The following is a 21,642-nucleotide window of genomic DNA, read 5'->3' on the forward strand; positions in this document are numbered from 1 at the left end:
GGCTTTCAGCACCTTATGACTTCATGTACGATCCGCAACGTTTCTTAAATAAATCATTCAATCTTCAGTGATTCCCAAGTCAACCTTGCGAAAGGAAGGGGAATAAAATCTAATTTCAGAAGAGAAATAGGCCCTGCATGAGAGAGTTTGTCTTCACGTTCGCCTAGGGCCAAAGTGGAACCTTTCATTTACTCTAGCTGACAATACAGGTTTCAATGGGGGACATTCAGTGTTGCGTCCCAGAAAAAAACAAACTGAGAATTATCGATGTTTTATCATAACTTAATCACAATTATAATTAATAAATGACACATATTTGTACAGTTTAGATCCTCCTCTTTCATTTGACGCAAGTCAAAAACCACACACACACACTTACATAATTATATAAATATATATATGTATATAAAATGAACTCCAAGCAAATAACAACAACAGCTTCAGAGATTAACACACACCCAAGCATATTCACATATATAATTATATATAAAAGGAACTCCAAGTATACTTCCGCTACCTCCAACTGCGAACGGGGCAGGACGAAAACTTGCCCAGTCTGAAAAGGAAAGACCAGTATCAAAAGTTGTGAATAATTACGAATAATACAGTAAAGAGTAAGGAAGAAGAGAAGGATGGAGAAAGCTATGTATTTTACCATCATAAGCGTTTAGTCTTGGGTCAAACGTGCTCGTTCCCACCCAATCCTACAATGATTTAATCCATTTCAAGAGCCAATTACATCGACAAAAGTTGGGTTGAATCATCAATTTTTAATTTACATGTCACATTAATAAACAGTTATCCCTTTCAGATAGAAGGCATTCAGTTTGACGTAGGAAAAGAGGAACACATTTCACAAAAACATCTTTCTCTTCTCTTTTATTTTTACCATTCGGAGGATTCGCCCCAGTACCCCTTCTATCTTCTCAATCACTGTCAAAAATTACCTTTGCGGGATCTGTGTAGATTAACATCAGCAATAGTGACCAGCGTTCATCGCTCTTCTTAATCCAGTCTTGATTCTCTTTTAGTGATTTTCTTCTTTGTTGGAAGAAACGAGAAACCTCTCCTTCATAATGCAAATTACAATAAATCCTAATAAGAATCGAAACAGAAAAGGAAAAGAAAGTATTATGTTCTATAAGTTACACAAATTTTCATTGAAACTTATTATTGACATCGTTGCGAAATTATAAACACTCTCCGAGTAACATAACTGAGGATGGGCATCTTCTTGTAATGAGTGAAAGTTTGTAAAAAGACGACAAAGACATCTGACATCACTCAGGTAAACTTCAAAAAAGTATAATAGAAATAACGGAAATGGAACATGATAAAGAAATGACTTGATTAGGTACAAACAGGGGCGGCGATCCTGGAGGGAGGGGGGGGGGGGGAACGTAGGGACAAGTCCCCCCTCATTTTTTTAGGGGGATCGTCAACCCCCCCCCCCCTCAAAAGTGTGAACAAAGTAAATTGCTTGTTATTACACTGTAGTTTTGCTAAGGACTTGAATTTTTTAATACAACAAAATTTAAAAAACCTGTGAGGGGTAGTCACTTCCTTCACCTGCACCCCTCTCATTCACAATTGCTCCCTCGCACTTGCGTACTGATTGAGGGGGGGGGGGGGGCTTTGGGGGCAGTTCCTCCTAAATGAAATTTAAGCGTGGTTTATTTCTAATTCGATACCAGTGATTTACAAATGTTGCATGATTTTTTCCTGAGCTTCCGGGGCTCTGCCCCCTGGATCCCATCAAGGGCCCGAAGGCGGGCCCTGGTTGCTCATCTGTACGTAAATAAATGCCTTAAACGCCTGAGCTTCCGGCGGCTCTGCCCCCTGAACCCCACCAAGAGCCCTATGGCGGGCCCTGGATGCTCATCTGAACGCAATGTAATGCCTAAAGCCACTGAGCTTCGGGGGCTCCGTCCCCCGGACCCCATTCCAAATAATGACCTGCATATGTCAGTGTCACAAATAAGGTATCAAAACATGCTCATCTGACCTTGACACCCGCCGGGGTTTAGCCTCTGGACCCCACGCCAATTTACGCTCCACTTTGCTTTGCGTTGCTCTACCTGATCGTAAATAGTGTAGCCCCCCCCCCCTCCCCACTTTGAAAAACGTTCCCAGGGCCTGCGTAACATGTAAGAGTGGTGGTGATGTGGATTTTTTTTTTTTGCTCATTACGCCACTGCTCCGTCGTCCCCCGAATCCCCCCCCCCCCCGTCATGAAAAGAAATTGCCGCCCCGGGGTACAAACCATTTATAATTATATCCATTCATAATGTAAGCATAGTAGTGGATGAACCAATGCTAAAAGAATACGCATAATTCGAAAATTTGACTATAATTGAAAATCTGATTTGTCTTGAAGAAAAAAAATCGATTCAATAGGCCATAACAATTCTTTAAAAAAGTGGAAATTGATTGTGAAGTCCCTATTACATACTTACCTCAAACGCATAATTAACGTATATTCTCTGATGGCTGTGATAATTTCTATCAAATCCGATTCCTTGAATACACAGTAGACAGAACTGTTGATTTTAAGTTCCCGCATTGTGCCACTCGTCTTCAACATTTGGATAAACTTTTCAACAGTGTCACGAGACACGGTTTTGTTTGCGTCCCATTCCGGCTCAAAGGTCATATTGAGAACTTTCAGTTGGACCACATTCTTCATCAATCCGTCACTGATTGTCGAAACGAGCTTATCGTAGTAGGTATCCTCTGCTATCTTCCTGCCACACTTGTTCGTGGCAGATATGCCAAGTTCTGAAATATTTGGTAACCAGGAAAGCAGTATTGGAAAGACTTCAATTTGAGATTCAATTTTTGTCTGGAAGGTCTGCACATATCGGAGGGGCTCTAGAAGTAACTCAGAAACGGATGTGAAGGAGCATAAGACAGGAACATTCATTTTTAAATGACGCAGCTCACGGAGAATATGGAGGACCCTCCAAAAGTCGACAAAAAACTGATGTGCGCTTTTGACGTCCACCCCAGGACATCTAAGTACTGTATCTAAACGATAGGAAAAAGTGAACAAGAGAGCATTATGAAACGGTGGTAACGTCGCCTATACGTTGACATTTTCGCCGAGAATCTTAGTTACCAACATAGAAAAACAATTAGGACCCTTTTTTTGGTAATTGGCCGGCAAAGGCTCTAAAATGGCAATTTTAGCGACAATTAGACTCTTCAGGATGAAGAGATGTCAAACCCGCCCTATTTCTATTGCTCGATATCCCTGAATGTAGACGCATTTTTATTCCTAGAGAGCATAATGTTTAAAGGTAATACAAAGTTTTGGGAAATTTTGGAAATTGGGTGGATAGTGAATCTTTACAATTTTGATATATTTGGATGCCCCTGTGGATGTATTATAAGCACTAAAAAAATTAACCCCTAAAACACTTCTGTTTTCGAGAAAAATTGAATATACAAATTTACCGGTGCTCCCGGTAAATTTTGATAAATTTCAAATAGCGCCTACGGCCGTACAATGGTAACTGCGACCATGAAAATCTCAGAATATGTAGTTGTGATATATAATTTCCAAACGGGAATAGCTAATCGGTCGATTTTAGTCAAGAAACATTGTTTCATAGCTAAATTGGTATCTTGACCTTGAGAGGGAGCTATACAACATAAAGGGTTTATTATTTATAATGTCATAACTTTAGACTCGATTCCAACCGGGACAACGATCAATGAACATTGTAGGAACGCATACGCATCCAGTATATTAATTTGGAACAAATTCATGACCCCATACCAAAACTTTGTAATACCTTTAAAATTTTGTCAGTTGCCGTTTACTTCTGGGAAGGACTTTTTTGTGCTTTCAGGGCAAATACGTTAAACAAAGTGTATAACAGTGTTTTATAGCCAGTGTTTCTAGAATATAGTAACGCATACCATAATAAAAATTAAAAAATTAAAAATGCCATAAAGACTATAAAGATAACAAACACTAACGTTTAATTACAATTATGTGTCGGGAAATAAATGAATAGACCTGGGTCATATTTGAGGCTGAACCCTTAAAAACAAGAAGCAAATATAATACATTTTACTGACAATACAATACAAATTTGAAGAATTTGAACTAAAAACATGTTAAACCTGGTATGCGTTCTTAAGATGTAAGCCTACTTACATCGGAGTGTAAAAGAAGCTTTTGTAAATGTGGCAGGTTGATCAAGACGGTGGGGAGGTGGATGTTAAACGAATTTGTTTCGAAGATCTGGACCGATCGAAGTGGCTCTAAGTCACACGGGATATGTCCGTACTCCGGTAGTGTAAGAAAAAGTCGGTTGAGGTATGGTGAGGTATGGAGGTTTTGCCACAGCTTACAGAAGTCTTCACTGAAGTATACGATAAGGTTCTGTAAAACAAAGAGACAGCAAATAAATAATCAAACAAACAAGAAACAGTGACTAGGATGACGAAGGAGAATTGAATTGATAGTTATACACATAAAATTCGTTCTGGGTCCACTTGGTCCACTGAACCAAAGACCCTAAACCTAACTCACTAACACTCAATAGGTCTACGTATATCACCGGATTTAACCTGACAATAATAATAATAATATCAATACTACTAAAAAAAAAATCATTAACGTTTTAGCCCTCCATAGGCTTTTTTATTGAGTCAAACAAACATTTTTACAATTCAATGAAATTAAGTCTTTCCTTAACTCAAACAAAGCAGAATACTTTTACATTTCTCTCCTTGTTGTTCATACAAACAAATGTTGAAGTGACTGCCATTTAGTAATTTTTTTTTATACATACCAGATATAGAATGAATATATCTCTCATCTTTATAATATTTGATAATTTTCTTCTTCAAAGAACTCAAATTTGGAATTTTGTTATTAAGCTTATGAACAAATAGTTGATGCTTAATCAAAGTCACCATGAAATTTAAACCATCGTTTCTTTTGTCTTCAAAACCAAAAATTACATTTTCTAAATTAAACTCTATCTGTAATCGAGAACCTTCATTTATCCATTTCACCGTTTCATTCCAGATTGATTTACTGATTTCACAATTGTAAAAGAAATGTAATATATCTTCAAGCTCTTTTTTTACGAAACAAACATTTGTCATTACTCACTATTTTCATCTTATACGGTTGCTTGTTAACATATAACGTATTTGGTATCATTCGAAAGAACACTTCATTGCGGTCAGTCTGACACTATTGGTATCTGCGTGCAATGTATTGCACCCATTTAACGGGCTGTTACGTAATGCATAGCAAATTTATCATGTTGGGCAATAATTTTGCGCTGACGTAATCAAATTTTACCAAACTTGGCAGAAAGTTGTCACGTGGTTAGATACATGTTTATGCCAAGTTTGAAGTTTAAGGATCGTCATTTTAGAACAAGTTGAAGTTATCGAAAATAATATCGCTAGTGATATTCGTTAAAGTTATTTCGCAATTTTCTTGGCAAATTTGGAGAGATATTTTCTCAAACTTGGTCAGCGTTAGGGTATACAATTTTGTACTTGGCTGGAAAGGGCATAACTTCAAGTATCTAAATCCCCCAAAAAGGGTACGGGTTTGGCCAGAAACGATGGAGATACGGCCAGAGAGAGAAAGCAAATTCCCAGAACTTTAGAGGGCGCTATTTATTTTTTGCATATTTATTGGAGCGTGAAATGCAGCATGGATATTTGCAATTGTTATATAAAGATACTGCAAGAAAATGAAACTAAATGGAAATGGTATGAGAAAGGTATGGCATTTTTAGATTTGTAGGGGTCCATTTTAATTTTAATTTTTTTTAGAGATTTTTCACGGAGTCGGTTTGGGATTTGAATCTGCAGTGCAAAAGATGGCATTTTGAAGGTCAAGTTATCAGTCGCAGATGAAAGAACATATATTGGACTAGTAAGAGGAATTTGTTAGGACTCTGTAGGATCTAGGACAATGGAGATAGGAAGGAAGAAAGATTAAAGGCCTTAAAACGGCCCAGAAACGGACAAAATGGCGCCTGGACGGTTATGCATGAGTGATTTGGAAAATCGAAGAAAATAGTGACCTTAATGAGATACTAGAGACTATGCCTATGAAATTACAAAGGAAACGGACATGAGTAAAGGGCATAACGAGTGATTACAAGCACTATGTGCAAAACGAATGCGATTTCCTGACGAAAAGGGGACGGAGAAGAATATTAATGGGGCAGAATGTGAACGAAAACAATATGAATATTCGTCATTATAATTATAGGAGAAGTTTACAGGCCTCCCAATTCCAATTTTATTGAGTTCATATCTGTTATTCAGTATAAACTAGCCTCACCTTTTCGTTGTTACAAACCTTGTTTCATTATGGGAGAAACCTATTCTACTACCAACAAAATACGAATAGTAGGGACTACCTAGATATTTTACTGTCACATTCATTTATTCCAGTAATCACGAAGCCGTCCCGTCCCGAAGGTGATCACTCATCAACCCTAATAGATAACATCTTTACTAATGTACATTCCCCTGTTTTCTCTGGCATCGTTGTCTCTGATCTGTTTGATCAGTTTCTAATATTTTCCGTTATACCAAGCCTTACCCAATCGTCTTTATCAAGTATTAGAAAACAGAACCAATTTAGAGTGTTATCAGAGGATAATCTTAATATTAACTAGCAACAGGTATACAATAATGATGACTCGCTAATCTAGCTTTTGATAAATTCTTAGATATATTTAATGAATATTTAATGAATAGTTCAATACCAACCTACCAATACAGCGTCCTGCTCAAACTAACAACAACAAAGTGCCTAGATCTCCCTGGATTTTGAAAACGCTTTTAAGGTCCATAAATAGAAGAAGAAAAAATATCCTATAGATATAAAACTTAACCAAACGAAAGGAATAAAAGTAAATATACTCATTATCGGAATAAGCTAACTGTCATACTTTGCATAGCAAACAAAATAAATATTATTCCCGTACGGCCATGCATTACGGCTCAAGGCATGAGCGCACAGAAGATTTTTTTCTGTTGGGGACCGGGGGGGGGGGGGATTCATTGAGTTATTGATAATTTATTGCATTTTCTTTTGTTTTTATTTGTGGGAACTGTCCCCTACCCTAGCCCCCGCTGCGTACAGTCATGGTTCAGTGGCAAAGCAATGGCCTCGTAACTTTGAGGCCCCAGGATTAAAACCGTGTCGATGTGCTATATAAGTGCCCTTTTGTGGGGCATTAATCCTCATTACTGTCATTTATGACTTAAGGGCGTAGGTTCCCTAGTTGATAAGCATAATAGCATACACATGCTTTAGCAGTCACGCAAAACAAACAATGGCAAATAATAATTCAATAAAATCTGAGAATGTATACTATCATCTAGATCTTTTAGGAATAAATCATTGTCAAAATAATTCGATAAATTGGGGTAAAAAAAAATATTCCAACTATATGAGCGACAGTGCATATTGTGTTACTCAGTACGGGAGCCTATTCACATACAAGCTATGCCATTGATTTAGGCTTCCCACATTTTACTTTGTTTTACCCTGTCTGTAACATCTATATCTTTCGAAATTGCGTACCTATTTTCCGTACATTATACTTGATTTGAAATCTTTTTTTTTTATCCACGCTTATACGCTTGTATAAACATTGTTTTGTTATTATTAAATTATTTTTTGATGTTAGTGTGGAACAAATAAACTTCAATCAAGTATGGAATATAAAGTTCCACTTAGCCATCTACTGGAACTGCGATTGGTAATCAAAACCAAGATATTATAATATTCCTAACATGAAGTTATGGTAACAAACAAGAACGGTTAATGCAAATAACGATATGTCTTTGGTGTGTGTGGACCACAAGGCAACCATCACTCTTAAGAATATTCTTTTGTACATCAAATGGATTGTTTCATGGGAAAGAATTGTGATTTTGAGTCATGGGTAAAAATATTTATTTAAAGAAAAACAAATCATCTAGTTTTTATAATGTGTTTTATAATACAGTGCCAGTCAATATATACATGTAATACATTCTCTGAATAAAAAGAAGGCTCCGAAGTTTCCTAAGCTTTGTTTTACCCCCCCCCCCCCCGCCCTCAACAAACGTTTATATATGATTTGAAAAATGCGAGAATGATTGATCAAATTCAATATCAAATGTTTACATGTTTTTTCATCATGAAAAAAAGCCATCTTATTTGCCAACATATAATATATGTATGTATAATTTTAAATATATATAAATCTTAAGGATTTTTGTTTTATTATGTGTCGATAATGTTTTATTTCTGACCCCCCCCCCCCCCCCCTGGGTTCTGTCCGTAATATCCCCCTCCCCTACGTTTTTTGGTTTCCTTTTCCTTTCGTATTGCTTTTAAGCTTGAGCCACTATGGCCTGATTACAGAAATCAAATTAAATCATAACATAAAGATTGCTTCCTGTAAATGTACCAGTCTCCTTTGTTATTCTTATATAGGGGGGAAAAAAAATGTAAATACAACAGACACCAATATCCCCATCCAACTATCCAAATAATCAACAATCATAACAATTGTAATTTTTTTTTTATTGGAGAAGGCCATATTGTCAAGTCAATTTTTGTGGACCTAGTTAGTATTCTGAAGAAACTATTGATATGTGGGTTTTTCCCCCGTTGTCTAAATTTCAAAGAATTGATCAAGTACATTATATAAACCGAACAGTATGCATTAATCAGTAAAAATGAGATTGGGTTCATGGGTTCTCATTATCATAAAGGTACTTGAAGCACACTGATGCGCCAATACTCGTAGGCCGTTATTCAACAAATGATGAATATATTATTCATTTAGCGGAAATGACCCCTCCCAAATCGCATGCTCGAAGCTGATCCGCGCTTTTTGTTACTGTTGCGTGAAGAGCATATTAGGATGTAGGAGCCTCGAACAGCTATTAAATAAAGAATTAATCGTGTTCAAATGTCAAAGCGAAGATGGCAAACCCTAAGGGGCCTAGTGTGACTAAAATTTTAACCATGACGTCAAGTTTATGCATATCAAATATCATTCAGAAATGACAATGTATGACGGAGATATGGTCAATAATAGAAATTAACAAAATGGCGCCTATATACCTTAAAAAAGAATCTCTTCGTCAGAATCATTATTCATGCAAATGGCACATGTCATGACAATTTCTTTGTCATTAACCATGCCATTCATGAGATAAGAAGCGAGTAAAATCCATGCAGAAAGAATGTGGGGAGAAGATAGATTCTGACAATATCAAATGCTCTGCTACGCTACGCTGCAGATCACCTAATAATATAATAATAATAATAATAATAATAATAATAATAATAATAATAATACATTTTAGTAGTAGTAGTAGTAGCAGTAGTATCATATCGATGGTAATAATGACAATCAGGTACGTTGCTAAATCAATTTTGAAAAATAGTATACACTATTTATTGAACGTTTATAACATAGCAATTTAAAGTGTGAAGACTACAGGGATCTACGACGCTATGTCAGATCCAATATTCTTTGATTGGAGGGGGGCAACTGTTAACAACAATAGGAAGCAAAAAAGGTATTATGCCCCCCCCCCAGTTCATTGTTGGCAGAGATATTTAAAGCGCTACTTACTATCTCTTGAATAATTAGCTCCCTAACCTTTGGCAGGAAGGTTAAAACATGTGCGAGGCTGCTCACTGATAACACCTGGTCAGTCTCAAAACACGTATCGATGTAAGGTGCTTCAGATTAAACCGGATGTTGGTAGGGATGGGGAGAACTAGGCGACTAATAAGGGACGAAGAGTTCAACTGATCCCAAAGCCTGCTAAAAACATCAGGTGGAAGGGCAGCTTCTGGCAAATCTAAAAAGTCCTAATTAAAGAAAGATTCCATGCAGATGGATAATGATACCGAAAAAAATCCTCAGTTTCCTGAACTGTATATTGCATTACAGTGCGTCCCAGAAAAAACGAAACCGAGAAGTATCGATGTTTTATCATAACTTAATCACAACCATAATTAATGAATGATACATATTTGGAAAGCTTAGAGTCTCTTCTTTTAGTTGATGCTACTCGCGTGATGCATATTTCACGCATGAATGATTAAAAGCAATTTAAAGGAAGGAAACCAAAAAGTAATTTGGCGGGCGGTATCTGAATTTCAAAGAAAAATTCATATTTCTAGAAAGTTCATTTTCTGCTCTTTCACATGATACCTCAATCAAGAAAAATGAGCCAGGAATAACAAAGTTCTGTTTGTTTAAAGTAGCCCTTACATTTTCATAATTTTAACAAACGAATTCGTTTTCACTTGGTGCCTGCCGTAGCAAAAAGCAGATTTGACAAAAGACTTAACTCCGTTTCGTTGACAATCAGCCATGCATGAAGACTCTTGTCTACGGCTGATTGTCAACGAAACGGAGTTAAGTCTTTTGTTAATTTCGTGTATTGATACGGCAGGCAGCCAGTGAAAACGAATTCGTTTAATAAAATTATTGAAATGCAAGCACTACTTTAAACAAACAGAACTTTGTCATTCCTTGCTCATTTTTCCTGATTGAGGTGTCATACGAAAGGGCAGAAACTCAACTTTCTAGAAATGTGAATTTTTCTTCGAAATTCAGATACCGCCCGCCAAACGTCTTTTTGGTTTCCTTCCTTCAAATTGCTTTTAATCACTCATGCGTGAAATATGCATTATCTGAGTAGCATCACATGAAAGAGGAGACTCAAAGCTTTCCAAATATGTATCATTCATGAATTATAGTTGTGATTAAGTTATGATAGAACATCGATACTTCTCGGTTTCGTTTTTTTATGGGACGCACTGTGTAGTGATGGCTAAACTCCATCCTCATACCATTTTTTCCCCTGTCAATCAATCATACTTCAATAGATAAGCAAATGACAAGAAGATGGGGGGGGGGGGAAACAAGTACTAACTACTTTGACTGTTGAATAATGAATATAATAATACTATGCACATTCTCAACTCCCTGGAGAGCTTTATTTGTAATTTTGTTATTTGTACTATATCAATGATGTATAAATGGTACGAAAACTATGCAAATAATATCAGACCAATTTTAGTCTTAAAGTCTTAAAACCCCTCTGCACTAGTTTGGCATGAATGGATTAGACCTCCCTGCAAGGTCACTGACAGGTAGTTATCTCATCAAATTAGCTTTTAATTACCGATAACATAATACAAAGGGCATCATGGGGGATCAACGGGTACCGCTTAGGAATTGTTGGCTGTATAAACGGCGCAAGTAGCTATAAGTAGCGCAGTGGGGCTTTAAGGCCTCTGCACACAAAACACGACACACGTGTAGATGTGAACGTTTTTTTGTAGTCGTTTGCCGTCTGGCATGGCGTATTGTCATGTCGTTTTGTTGTGTGCCGTATGTCGTGTTTGGTGAGCAGAGGCGTTAATTTATGTAAATTATCAAATATGGGGGACTTTTGTAACATTACTTTTGATTGTACATCACAATGACCAATGTATTTATTCCTAGACAGAAAACGAAATATCTAACAAAACTACAGATAGAACTGTACTTCTGTAAAGTTTACAACCTGAATTACTGGAAAAGAGGCTACGTGTAGATACTTTGTAAACCTGTAACACGATCGAGTGGCAGTGTATTATGAGCTCCCGGATGTTCGGAAGGAACGCCATGATTTGCGCAACGTAGTCATCTGCAGGTGGATCTAGAACAATGGTGAAGCTGGTGACAGAGTACAGGGGCTCCATCAGAGGTGAGATGGTCGGTGGAACATCCCGATACATCTCGATATGTGTGAGGTGGATACAAGTATGCATGCTGTTCCATAGTCTCACAAATAAGTCATCAGTCGTTCCAGTGATGTCAATACTTGTGATCTACAATTAACGTATAACCATAATTATAGCAGTAAAAAGGTATTTAAAAGTTTGATGTTGAGTAAATGGAATCTAGACCAGAATTTTCTACTGGTTGGAAATTTACTGCCGGAAACAGTCTGTTACCGAATTCCAAACTTGAATACGGTGTCATTTCTTCGACAAAAAGGCAGTACTGTTGTCATCTAAAGTTAAAGTTTTATTCGTCTTCCGAATAAAACACTGTAAAATGAAACCACATAAAACAGTTATCCTTATTGCAGATAGATATCAAATACATGTATTTGCAATAAAATGATACTATAAAACACGACATTGTTCGTAGAAATAAATTTACCTTGTGTCTTTTTTTTATAAAATTATAATAGTTCTTTTGAGAGCGTTCAAATGTCGATACTACCACACAGTAATCATAGGGGTATAGGATATAGGATAGTTTTCTTAGAGATAACAATATTTGATGAGGTTTTTTGAGAGTATGGTATTTATTTCGTTAAATTTAGAGAAGTGGACAACACTGGTCATGCTAGACTATGATAAACTTTTGATTCGTACCCATTCTCTTCTTTCCTTCATCGTTCCCCTTCTCTCTTTATCTCCCTATCTCATCATTTCTTTCCCTCTCATCTCATCCCCCTTCTATTTGCGTCTCGTACCTTCCCCATTCCCCCTCTCTATGCTATAACCTTTTTCTTAACAGATCCTGGTAGTGTCTCAAATCCAACCACTGTTGATGCTTAAACTTGTCGCAGTTGAAGTTTTCCATCTTCAAAAAAACGTGCCAAGTACGTTGCAGAATCATCTGCACAAGTTCCTGTCTCGCTGATGACATCTAAGATGAGGGGATGGTAGAGGCATTCGTAACTGGAACAGTGATCAATGAGAGATTCCAAAATAATTCGGCACGCCAAAACCGATGTCCCTGATGCAAACTGGACGATCTCTTGTAGGCTAAAGGCTTCATGAAGGACAATATTGTAGATGCTTCCATTTTCGAGTTCACTTGCGAGATATCTTCCTGCTGAATATTCCTGCGCTAACTTGTGGAAGAATTCAATGTGGATGATAATATTGTTATCAGTCTTAATGTTCTTTGTTAACAGACCAAGTGAGTAGCTGATGTTTAATATATCATCATGAACTTCACTAAAATCTTCCTCACTAAACACCAATGGATTCGGATCCTTCGTGCTCATCATTTTTTTAAGGGCAACTTGCCCAACTGAAACAAGTGTGCTGTTGAGCAGGTCTTGCTCGATATCTTTATCTCGCTCATGCTTGGCATTCAGGTGTTTCCTCAAGAGATCCATGATGTCATCAAATAGTTTCGTTCGGGTGGATTTTCCATGAAAATAGCCATCTTTCCACAAATAACACACCATGGTGCAAAAAAGGGGCGTGGCAATCATTTCGTTGGTAACGATGTCTTCTTCCAAATATTTCTTCAGTTCTGTTGCTTTTGTTTCATTGGGTGGAAAGAATTTGTCGATGAAATCTGTGGCATGCTGTTGAGAATATCCTTCTATTACCATCTTGGAGTAGTAGAAACTTCTCGAATAGAAGTCTTTTTTCCTTACGGGCCGAGATGTTACCAAGACCCGACATTGCCTACATCTCTCCTCACACAATATATCAATGACGTAACTTATGTTATCCCTGCAATTTAGCTCTCCACTAAATTCATCATAACCGTCGAAGAGCATGACAATATCCTTCTCATGGGAATCGATATACTCTTCAAGCTCTTTTATGTACTTCTCGTATTTCTTTCCAAGCAACGGAACAATTGCTTCGGTTATTCCTGTCTTGGCATTCATGTTTCTCATCTTGAATACAAAGAGCAACTTCACATTTTTCAAAGGAGAAGCTCCATTTTTATTGGCCCAATCATAAGCCATTTTAGCTACAGCTGTTGTTTTCCCCCGGCCAGCCTCCCCAAACAACACAATTCTTTCTGGCAAAGATCCATTAACTTTAGTCCGGAATATATCGTTGACTGATCCATTTAAAATTGACTTCTGTAAGGGTTTGTCCGGAATTTTATTCTTGTCTTCTTTGTAGAGGCTGACGGTTGTGTAGTATTTCTTTAAGTCAACGTCTTCGTATCGATCCCACGGCTTGATGGGAATTTTAAAGATATTTTTCTCATAGTGACTCCGTAATGTGTCTTGCAACTCTTCAAGGCTGAGGGTTTCTGCTATGTATTCTGGAATAAATACATACAACATAATGAAAAATATTTCATTTTTAATTGCATTTTCATCAGTATTGTCCAAAGTGCATTTTTATTCTTCACACGTTAAAGTCAAATTATTTTAATGGTATCTGGTCATTTTCAACCGGTTATTGTGTCTCTATACCCCTCTTTACCAAACAACTTCTTCAGGATGGTTGAAAGGGGGAAGGGCAACACGGGAATTTAGCATTATTGTGGTTATCTTAAAATATTCCGATGGTATATACTAGAGGAGATGAACCCTACACAATATGCCTACCTGTCTCACAGTTGTTGCCTCCGTAGCCAGATTTGCATGTACAGGAGTACTCCCCGTGAAGCTCATGGCAAGTGCCTCCATTCCGACAGAGTGACTTTGCACATTTTCCCGGTTCTGTGAGAAGAAAAAGAAGAAAAAACGCGAACAAAATATGTAGCAAAATATTCCTAATTTGGTAGAATATTTAGAGTGAAGGACGGTCATTAACCCAGATAATTACACTAACAATACAGCGAAGCTTCAAAGTGCACACTCCCCACTCCACTCGCATGAATGGGGAGCTCTTTTACAGGCGCGCACACGCTAGACCAATGCAGAGAGAGTTACACACGTACATAATTATGTGATCCAATCACATTGGACTAGTCATGTGTCCTCACCCTACCGGGAACCCATGTAACAGCTCGGTGGAGAGGAGCACAGATAAATCTTTCTATCTATGTCCTTTACCAGGCATCGAACACATGACAAGATTCAGGCACCTTGCTTATTATCAAAGCAAGAGGAATTGTAGTGTTATACTGATATCAGCTTACCAGGGATTAGATTATTGCAAGCCGCCACAATAGCCAAAAGAGCTACAACCAAGCAGCTAAGACCTGCAACAAAAAATTAAAAACGTACAAATGAATAAATCACATTCCAATTATAATCAGTCACAGAAAAAAGCATGACAAATTTAATTTTTTGTGTGTGTGTGTGTGTCTGGGGGGGGGGGGGCAGGTATTAATAAGAATTCAAAATAATCAATGCTGGTTTCTCCACTTGGGACTAATTACATTACACATATGTTTCTTTGTTTTCATTTTTTAACCTTGCAATTATTTATTTATTCATCTATTTTTTAATGATAAATATTGAACACATAAAACCAAAACAAACCTGAAATCATAGAAATTAAATCTCGGGATAAAATCTCACCTGCTACAAATTTCCATTTGTTCCGGGCACTCGCACCAGTCCATGTCTGCCCCTGTCCCTTTGCCGGTCCAGGCTCTTGTCTACGTCCAGACTGAATCACGGCCTTTTGTTTTTTGATGGCTGTATATCAAGATCAATGAATATGTAGTATTCATTATGAATATGCCTTATTGATTTTTCAATGATGATTGGCCAATAGATTGCATGCAAATTGGATCAATATGGCTACAATCCATGAGGTAACTGTATACTGAAGTTTATATTCATAAAACATCGAAACAACAATTCAATATGAAAAATGATTACCATCATCATTTTCAGCACCATCGTCGTCATCATCATGTATTAGTGAAGTTAATGAATGGATGATAAAAAACAAAGTACTCACGAATGAACAAAAACAAATGCAAAAAGTTGAGCCATATTATTATTGTAATAATTTTGCAAAATTAGTTGAATGAGTAATGAGTACTGATTCAACTCTTTTTGCAAATTTATAATAATAATAATATGGCTCAACTAAATTGTAATAAAAAATGCGAATGATATATGTTAATGATGACTATATGACGCTGGCGATGACGGGATCTGAACGAGGTTGTATAAACCAGGCTTGGTTCATGTGATGCACAACATTTGAATAACTTTACACAGCTGTACACAACAAATTTACAGTGTTGCGCTTGGAGAGCAAAATAAGTATTCTGTTTTGATTACTAATATGTAAATGTTTATTTATGTTAATGTTTATGTATGTATCGTCATCGCCAGCATCATAATTGTCATTAAGATATCATTCACATTTTTATTACAATTTATTGATATCAATAACAATTTTTAGAAATACGAAAAAGTTGAGCCATATTATTATTGTAATAATTTTGCAAAAATAGTTGAATAAGTAATGCATATTAAGTATAATTCAAGCATTAAATCAATTACCATGAAAATCTTAATCCCATTGTCATTCACCTCACTACCGAAATGTCATAGAAATGTGTATTATGTTGGCAGAGAAAGTGGTGACTAAAATTTTTCGCCTTTACTGGATGACCGAAATTTTGAGAGATAGTTACAGACGCACCTTCTTCAAAAAAGTTGACAAGGTCCTTCTTCTCGTTAAGTTTGAAAATATCGATGAGATCTTGAGCACCTTCCACACTCCGACCGTGAGTGGCGACAAACTTCTGTAGAAGATGCTCGTATTTCCCCTGCGGACACTGTTTGTGAATTGCCAGCTCCTCCGCTGCGCTTGCGGCGACGAAATCGAAGCCCAGATCGACGGCAAAATCGCTGACTGGATAAAGTTTTATATTAATTTGCTTGGAAAGGTCATTCACAAGGGCATCACTAAGAACTTCTTCCGCCATCACTACCTGAATGAAAATAAAATTGATTAGGAAAGCTGATAGTAAGAAATGTATAATGATATCAAAAGGAAGGGACCCCCTTTGGGCTTTGATCGGCCTAACCCTGGATCTACTCGAATGTTGGGCCACAATAGCCACCAACCCCTTGGTGAAGATGAAAATAATTGTATAATACATTGTGTTGGGCACCCCTCCCTCTAGATAAGTCTGTTTTTTGTTGTTCTTTAGATTAACATAAGGCGAAAAGTTTATTGTCATTTGGTCCTATACCCAGATCATCAAGGGGGAGAGTCGAAAGTAATTTCCGAAAGGGAAATGATGGGATGCACGGGGTATGAGCGATAGAGAGGAGAAGTAGAATTCGAGATTGGGGTTGAGGTATTCAAAACTGTGAAAGAAATACGGGGATTAAAATAAGAGCAGATTACAGAAACATGAAGAAAGAGAGAGACAGACAGAGATGATATCATTAGGAGATACCATGACAAAATATTACAGACATGAGTGCTTCTATTTTCATTGTAAATATTAGAAAAAATCTGCATGTGGTTCCTTTTCAATAGCTGTATTGTGTGGAAATTCAACTTTGAGCAAAAGCAAAGTTAAGGAATTTGAAAGGGCCAGAAGGGGATTTTTTCCCCCATCTCATAGAGTCTTTTGTCAAGATCCAGAGTTCCCAAATGTTGCACTATAATCATTGAACTATTCTTCTTTGTTAGTGCTCATGTTATATCTCTAACCCCTCTCTACCGCACTACCCCCCCCCCCATCTCCCATCTCTCTCTCTCTCTCTCTCTCTCTCTCTCATCTAGTCCACTGACTGGACTGTTTCCGTGTCGCGCGCCCAAGCTAAGAAAATAACACACCCTCCACTCTAAACCGGAGAGAATCCTTACCTCTCATTCTACCCCGATAACATCGGGTTTCGGGGGTCGCTCGATCTGTGTGGCATGTGTGTAAGGGAGGAGGACATGGATGATTAAAGAATAATATATATATATGAACTGACAGAATCAGGACTACCCGTATACACGTATCTCTGTCTCTCACTCTCTTACTCTCTCTCTCTCTCTCTCTCTCTCTCTCTCTCTCGTACCCCCTCTCTCTCTGTGTTTTACTCTCCATCTTGTATCACCTTCTCTCCCTCTCTCTCTCCCTCTCTCTCTCTCTCTCTCTCTATATATATATATATGTTTTACTCTCCATCTTGTACCGCCTACTGTTCTCTCTCTCTCTCTCTCTCACTCCTTCTTGCCCCCTCCCTATTGTAACCTGGTGAAAATCGAGCATATCTTACCTCAGTTATTACACTCCAATATCAAAGAAAGTAATGATGTAAACTTAGGCAGCATGCATGGCTCGACGGGCTCAGTGTAGTGTCTGCCTATACGCGTGCGGCTATCACTACGTTAATCCATACTGACATGGTCAATCCAATCCGGAAATGTAGCACGAAGAGGGAAATCCCCAATTTGTAGTCTTTTGCCAAGAACCCGGATATGAAACATAATTCAAACATTTTGTTTTGTTTTTATAAGATGTTTTATATTCTGGATATCTTGCGACTCTCCAGTGTAGCGCTTAGCACACAGTTTGCGATAAACATGTTGGCAAATTCTTTCATTATTAAAAGGGATTGGATATCTTTGTCTCAGATTCTAAACAAAATCCTGGATTTAGCTCATGCGCTGCAATCATAATTAAAAACATTTAGGTCAGTCGACGTTTACAAACCGATCGCCCGTCTGATTATCAAGATATTTATGATTGGAATTCGAAATGTCAAAGAACGTTTCCCAATGATTTTTATAACACTAAGATCTGAGTATGAGTATGGTAAAAACTGGTCAGTCAAAGATTTTTACTTTTTTGAGGCACTTCATGATCATTTTGAAGCGCAATTTTGTTAGGGCTTCAATATTACATCATACGATAGACGCTGATAACATGTAGGGCCATGCATCTCAGATTTGGCATGGTTAAACAATCCCTTTAATCATAATTATAATGATGATAACGGTTATGATGATACTACTAACAACAATGATAATAATAATAACAACAACGACAATAATAATAACAACAACAATCATATTAATGATAAGAAGAAGGGGAAGAAGAAAAACGAGAAGAAGAAGAGGAAGAAGAAAAACGAGAAGAAGAAGAAGAAGAAGAAGAAGAAGAGAAGAAGAAGGAGAAGAAAAAATAGAAGGAGTAAATGAAGAAGACGAATAATAAGCAGAAGGAGAAGAAGAAGAAGAAGCAGAAGAAGAAGAAGAAGAAGAAGAAGAAGAAGAAGAAGAAGAAGAAGAAGAAGAAGAAGAAAACGAAGACGGGAGATAAGGAAACGAAGAAGAAGCTGCATTACAAACTGTTGCAAAACCGATAACCGAATTATAATTCATGGCCGGCGGAACCGGGGGGTTGAGGGGGCTCCAGCCCCCGCTCTTTTTTCAGTACACAAGCCCGTCTATATTTTGTACAAACGATAGTTTCGCTACATGTATAAGAATTTAGAATGCTCTGCTCCCTCGAAAAAATATGGGTATAATACAACAACCTGTTACCATGAACATTATCAGTATTGTGATTCCTTGTGTATGCAATACCCGGGGACAGGCTTGATTGTGTGAAATACAAGTTTCAATAGGGCCTATAGCCTACTACAAAATAGAGGAATATAACAGCAACAACAACAACAGCAATAATAACGATAATAATTTGCAAAAGTGCCTCATTGCCGAGGGTCGGTCAATCAAAGGGATTGACGGAGTATCTCACCGAAAAAACGGTAAGAGGGCTTTACCCCCCCCCCTCCCCAGAAATTTAGAAATCGCCAAAGATATTTAAATTAACGAATTATAAAGCAGAATAACCTATTAAAAGGATGGAAAAAGGAACTTAAATTTGTCTGTGTGGTAACTTCTGAATACAAACTTCCTTGCTGGAATTGCTGCGCTCCCTCTTAAAAAGTAATGTAATTTTTCAAAGTGCGTCGGTAGAATGCAAAGTTTGATCTTCCCGGTTCAGTCGCCATGTCCCCTTTTATATTGTGTTACCCGGGTATTAACACCCCCCCCCCCCCCCCTAAAAAAAAAAAAAAAAAAAAAAACGGATGGCGCAATTACACTTGCAATTCATCATTTATACTAAACTTTGGGTTGCTATGGCGACATCCCCTAATTGCACCAAGTGTAACTACGAGTGTTATTTATTCCTATGTTTTTCGTCTACGCCTGCTTTTTCGGCCCTCATAGAAATTGTTTATTGTTTATTTTGTATTGTTTGATGTTGTTCTGAAATGATAATATATCACAACTACATATTCTGAGATTTTCATGTTCGCAGCTACCACTGTAGGGCCGTAGGCGCTATTTGAAATTCATCAAAATTTACCGGGAGCACCGGTAATTGTTATATTCAATTTTCTCGAAAGCGGAAGTGTTTTAGGGGCTAAAATTTCTAGTGCTTATAAAACATCCACAAGGGGTTTCCAAATATATCAAAATTGTAAAGAATCCACCCAATTTTCAAAATTTTCCCAAAACTTTTGTATTACCTTTTATGTAAAAACATTGAAATCTAAATGATCAAAAATGCCTGTATACACACGAGGGGGGAAAGAGAAAGAGAAAAACAAAGAAAGATCTAAAGCAGAGGGGGAAAGAAAGAGGGGATCTATTAATTACTTAGCTTTAAAGCCTTGGTTTATATACAAGAAATTAGAAGTAAAATATACATTCTGCTTCATCCACATTATAAAAATTTACCACCTTCTCTTCTCCTCCTGTTTGCTTCTAACACTTCTTCTCACAAACTTAGACACACATTAAACTACATAGTCTACCGACATACACTCGTTTCTTCCCATTTACATTTGTATGTCCCTTCAGTTTTAAAAATCCCAAATTTGTCATACTCCATCAAAGCAACACACAATTCAATCTCACCCAAGCTAGACGTCTGCTGCTATTCTTACCGTCGTAATGTAAATTCAGAAAGAACGTTGAGAACGTAGAGAAAGTAGAGACTCATTCGATAATGAAAACTCTGTCGGAAGATGATCAATTCATCAATATCTACTCCTAATTTGTGCTTCAGACGCAATCAAGGTTGAGCTGACTTCAAACTACTGCGAATTTGGCAGTGATATGCACGTTCAGTTTCAAATACAACTCACATTATTATGCACGCACACAGTGCAAAAGAATGAAAAGCGAGAAGAAATGAATATGACAAATGATAGGCACCGTTGCACTGTGTAAATAAAATGGCATGCATGTGAATAACAACAGGCTTCTATTGCGTCCCTGCTTCATAAAAAGTCTTGTCAGTGACAAAGTAGAATATCTGATAATAGTTTATGCTACGGAAATCCTTGCCTTTGTCAATTGGCTGTGAAATTTTTTGATACAGCATTTTGGCACTTGTAATTGATAACAAGTCCAATGAAAATATGGCCCAGAAGAATTAGTCTTAGTGTGCGAATGATCTTGCTTTTAAATGACCTTGTTTAACAAATTGTATGCATACTTTTTTAAACAAAATTTTCTCTTGACGACTGCAAAGCTCACTAGAGAGTTGCACGACATGGTAATGAATCGTAAGATCACTACACACACCGAGAAAGAATGACGTGGAAGCACTATACCTATATCCAGATTCACGTAAAGATAGAAACAATGACTGAAATATGATCTTAGATAGCTACACCCACAACAAAAAGTGAGTCACCCTTACTCAAATTGATGAGTCACTGGTTTGTCCGTACAGTGAAACACTTGAAGGATCGTGTGAGTCACTAATACTCATTTGTATCGAGTCATAGTGACTCACACGATCCTTCAAGTGTTTCGCTGTACGGACAAACCAGTGACTCATCAATTTGAGTAAGGGTGACTCACTTTTTGTTGTGGGTGCATCATGACATAGACCCCCTACTCCCTAGGCCTATCACACACAT

At 37.4% G+C, this 21,642-nt stretch overlaps 1 protein-coding gene across 1 annotated transcript; it reads right to left on the reverse strand.

Annotated features, from left to right (window-relative positions):
* Positions 1 to 10,966: 10,966 nt before the first annotated feature.
* LOC105438490 (NLR family CARD domain-containing protein 4-like) lies at positions 10,967 to 16,679 on the reverse strand. The gene is made up of 5 exons (XM_030985978.1): positions 16,394 to 16,679; positions 15,310 to 15,429; positions 14,925 to 14,987; positions 14,389 to 14,502; positions 10,967 to 14,099 (listed from the first exon to the last, which is right to left on the reverse strand). Exons 1-5 carry the CDS (start codon positions 16,677 to 16,679, stop codon positions 12,631 to 12,633), a joined length of 2,052 nt encoding a protein of 683 aa, XP_030841838.1. The 3' UTR covers positions 10,967 to 12,630.
* Positions 16,680 to 21,642: the final 4,963 nt, after the last annotated feature.

Source organism: Strongylocentrotus purpuratus, unplaced genomic scaffold (genome assembly GCF_000002235.5).
Source record: "Strongylocentrotus purpuratus isolate Spur 01 unplaced genomic scaffold, Spur_5.0 spur5_scaffold_15, whole genome shotgun sequence".
In the NCBI taxonomy this organism is placed as follows: Eukaryota; Metazoa; Echinodermata; class Echinoidea; order Camarodonta; family Strongylocentrotidae; genus Strongylocentrotus; species Strongylocentrotus purpuratus.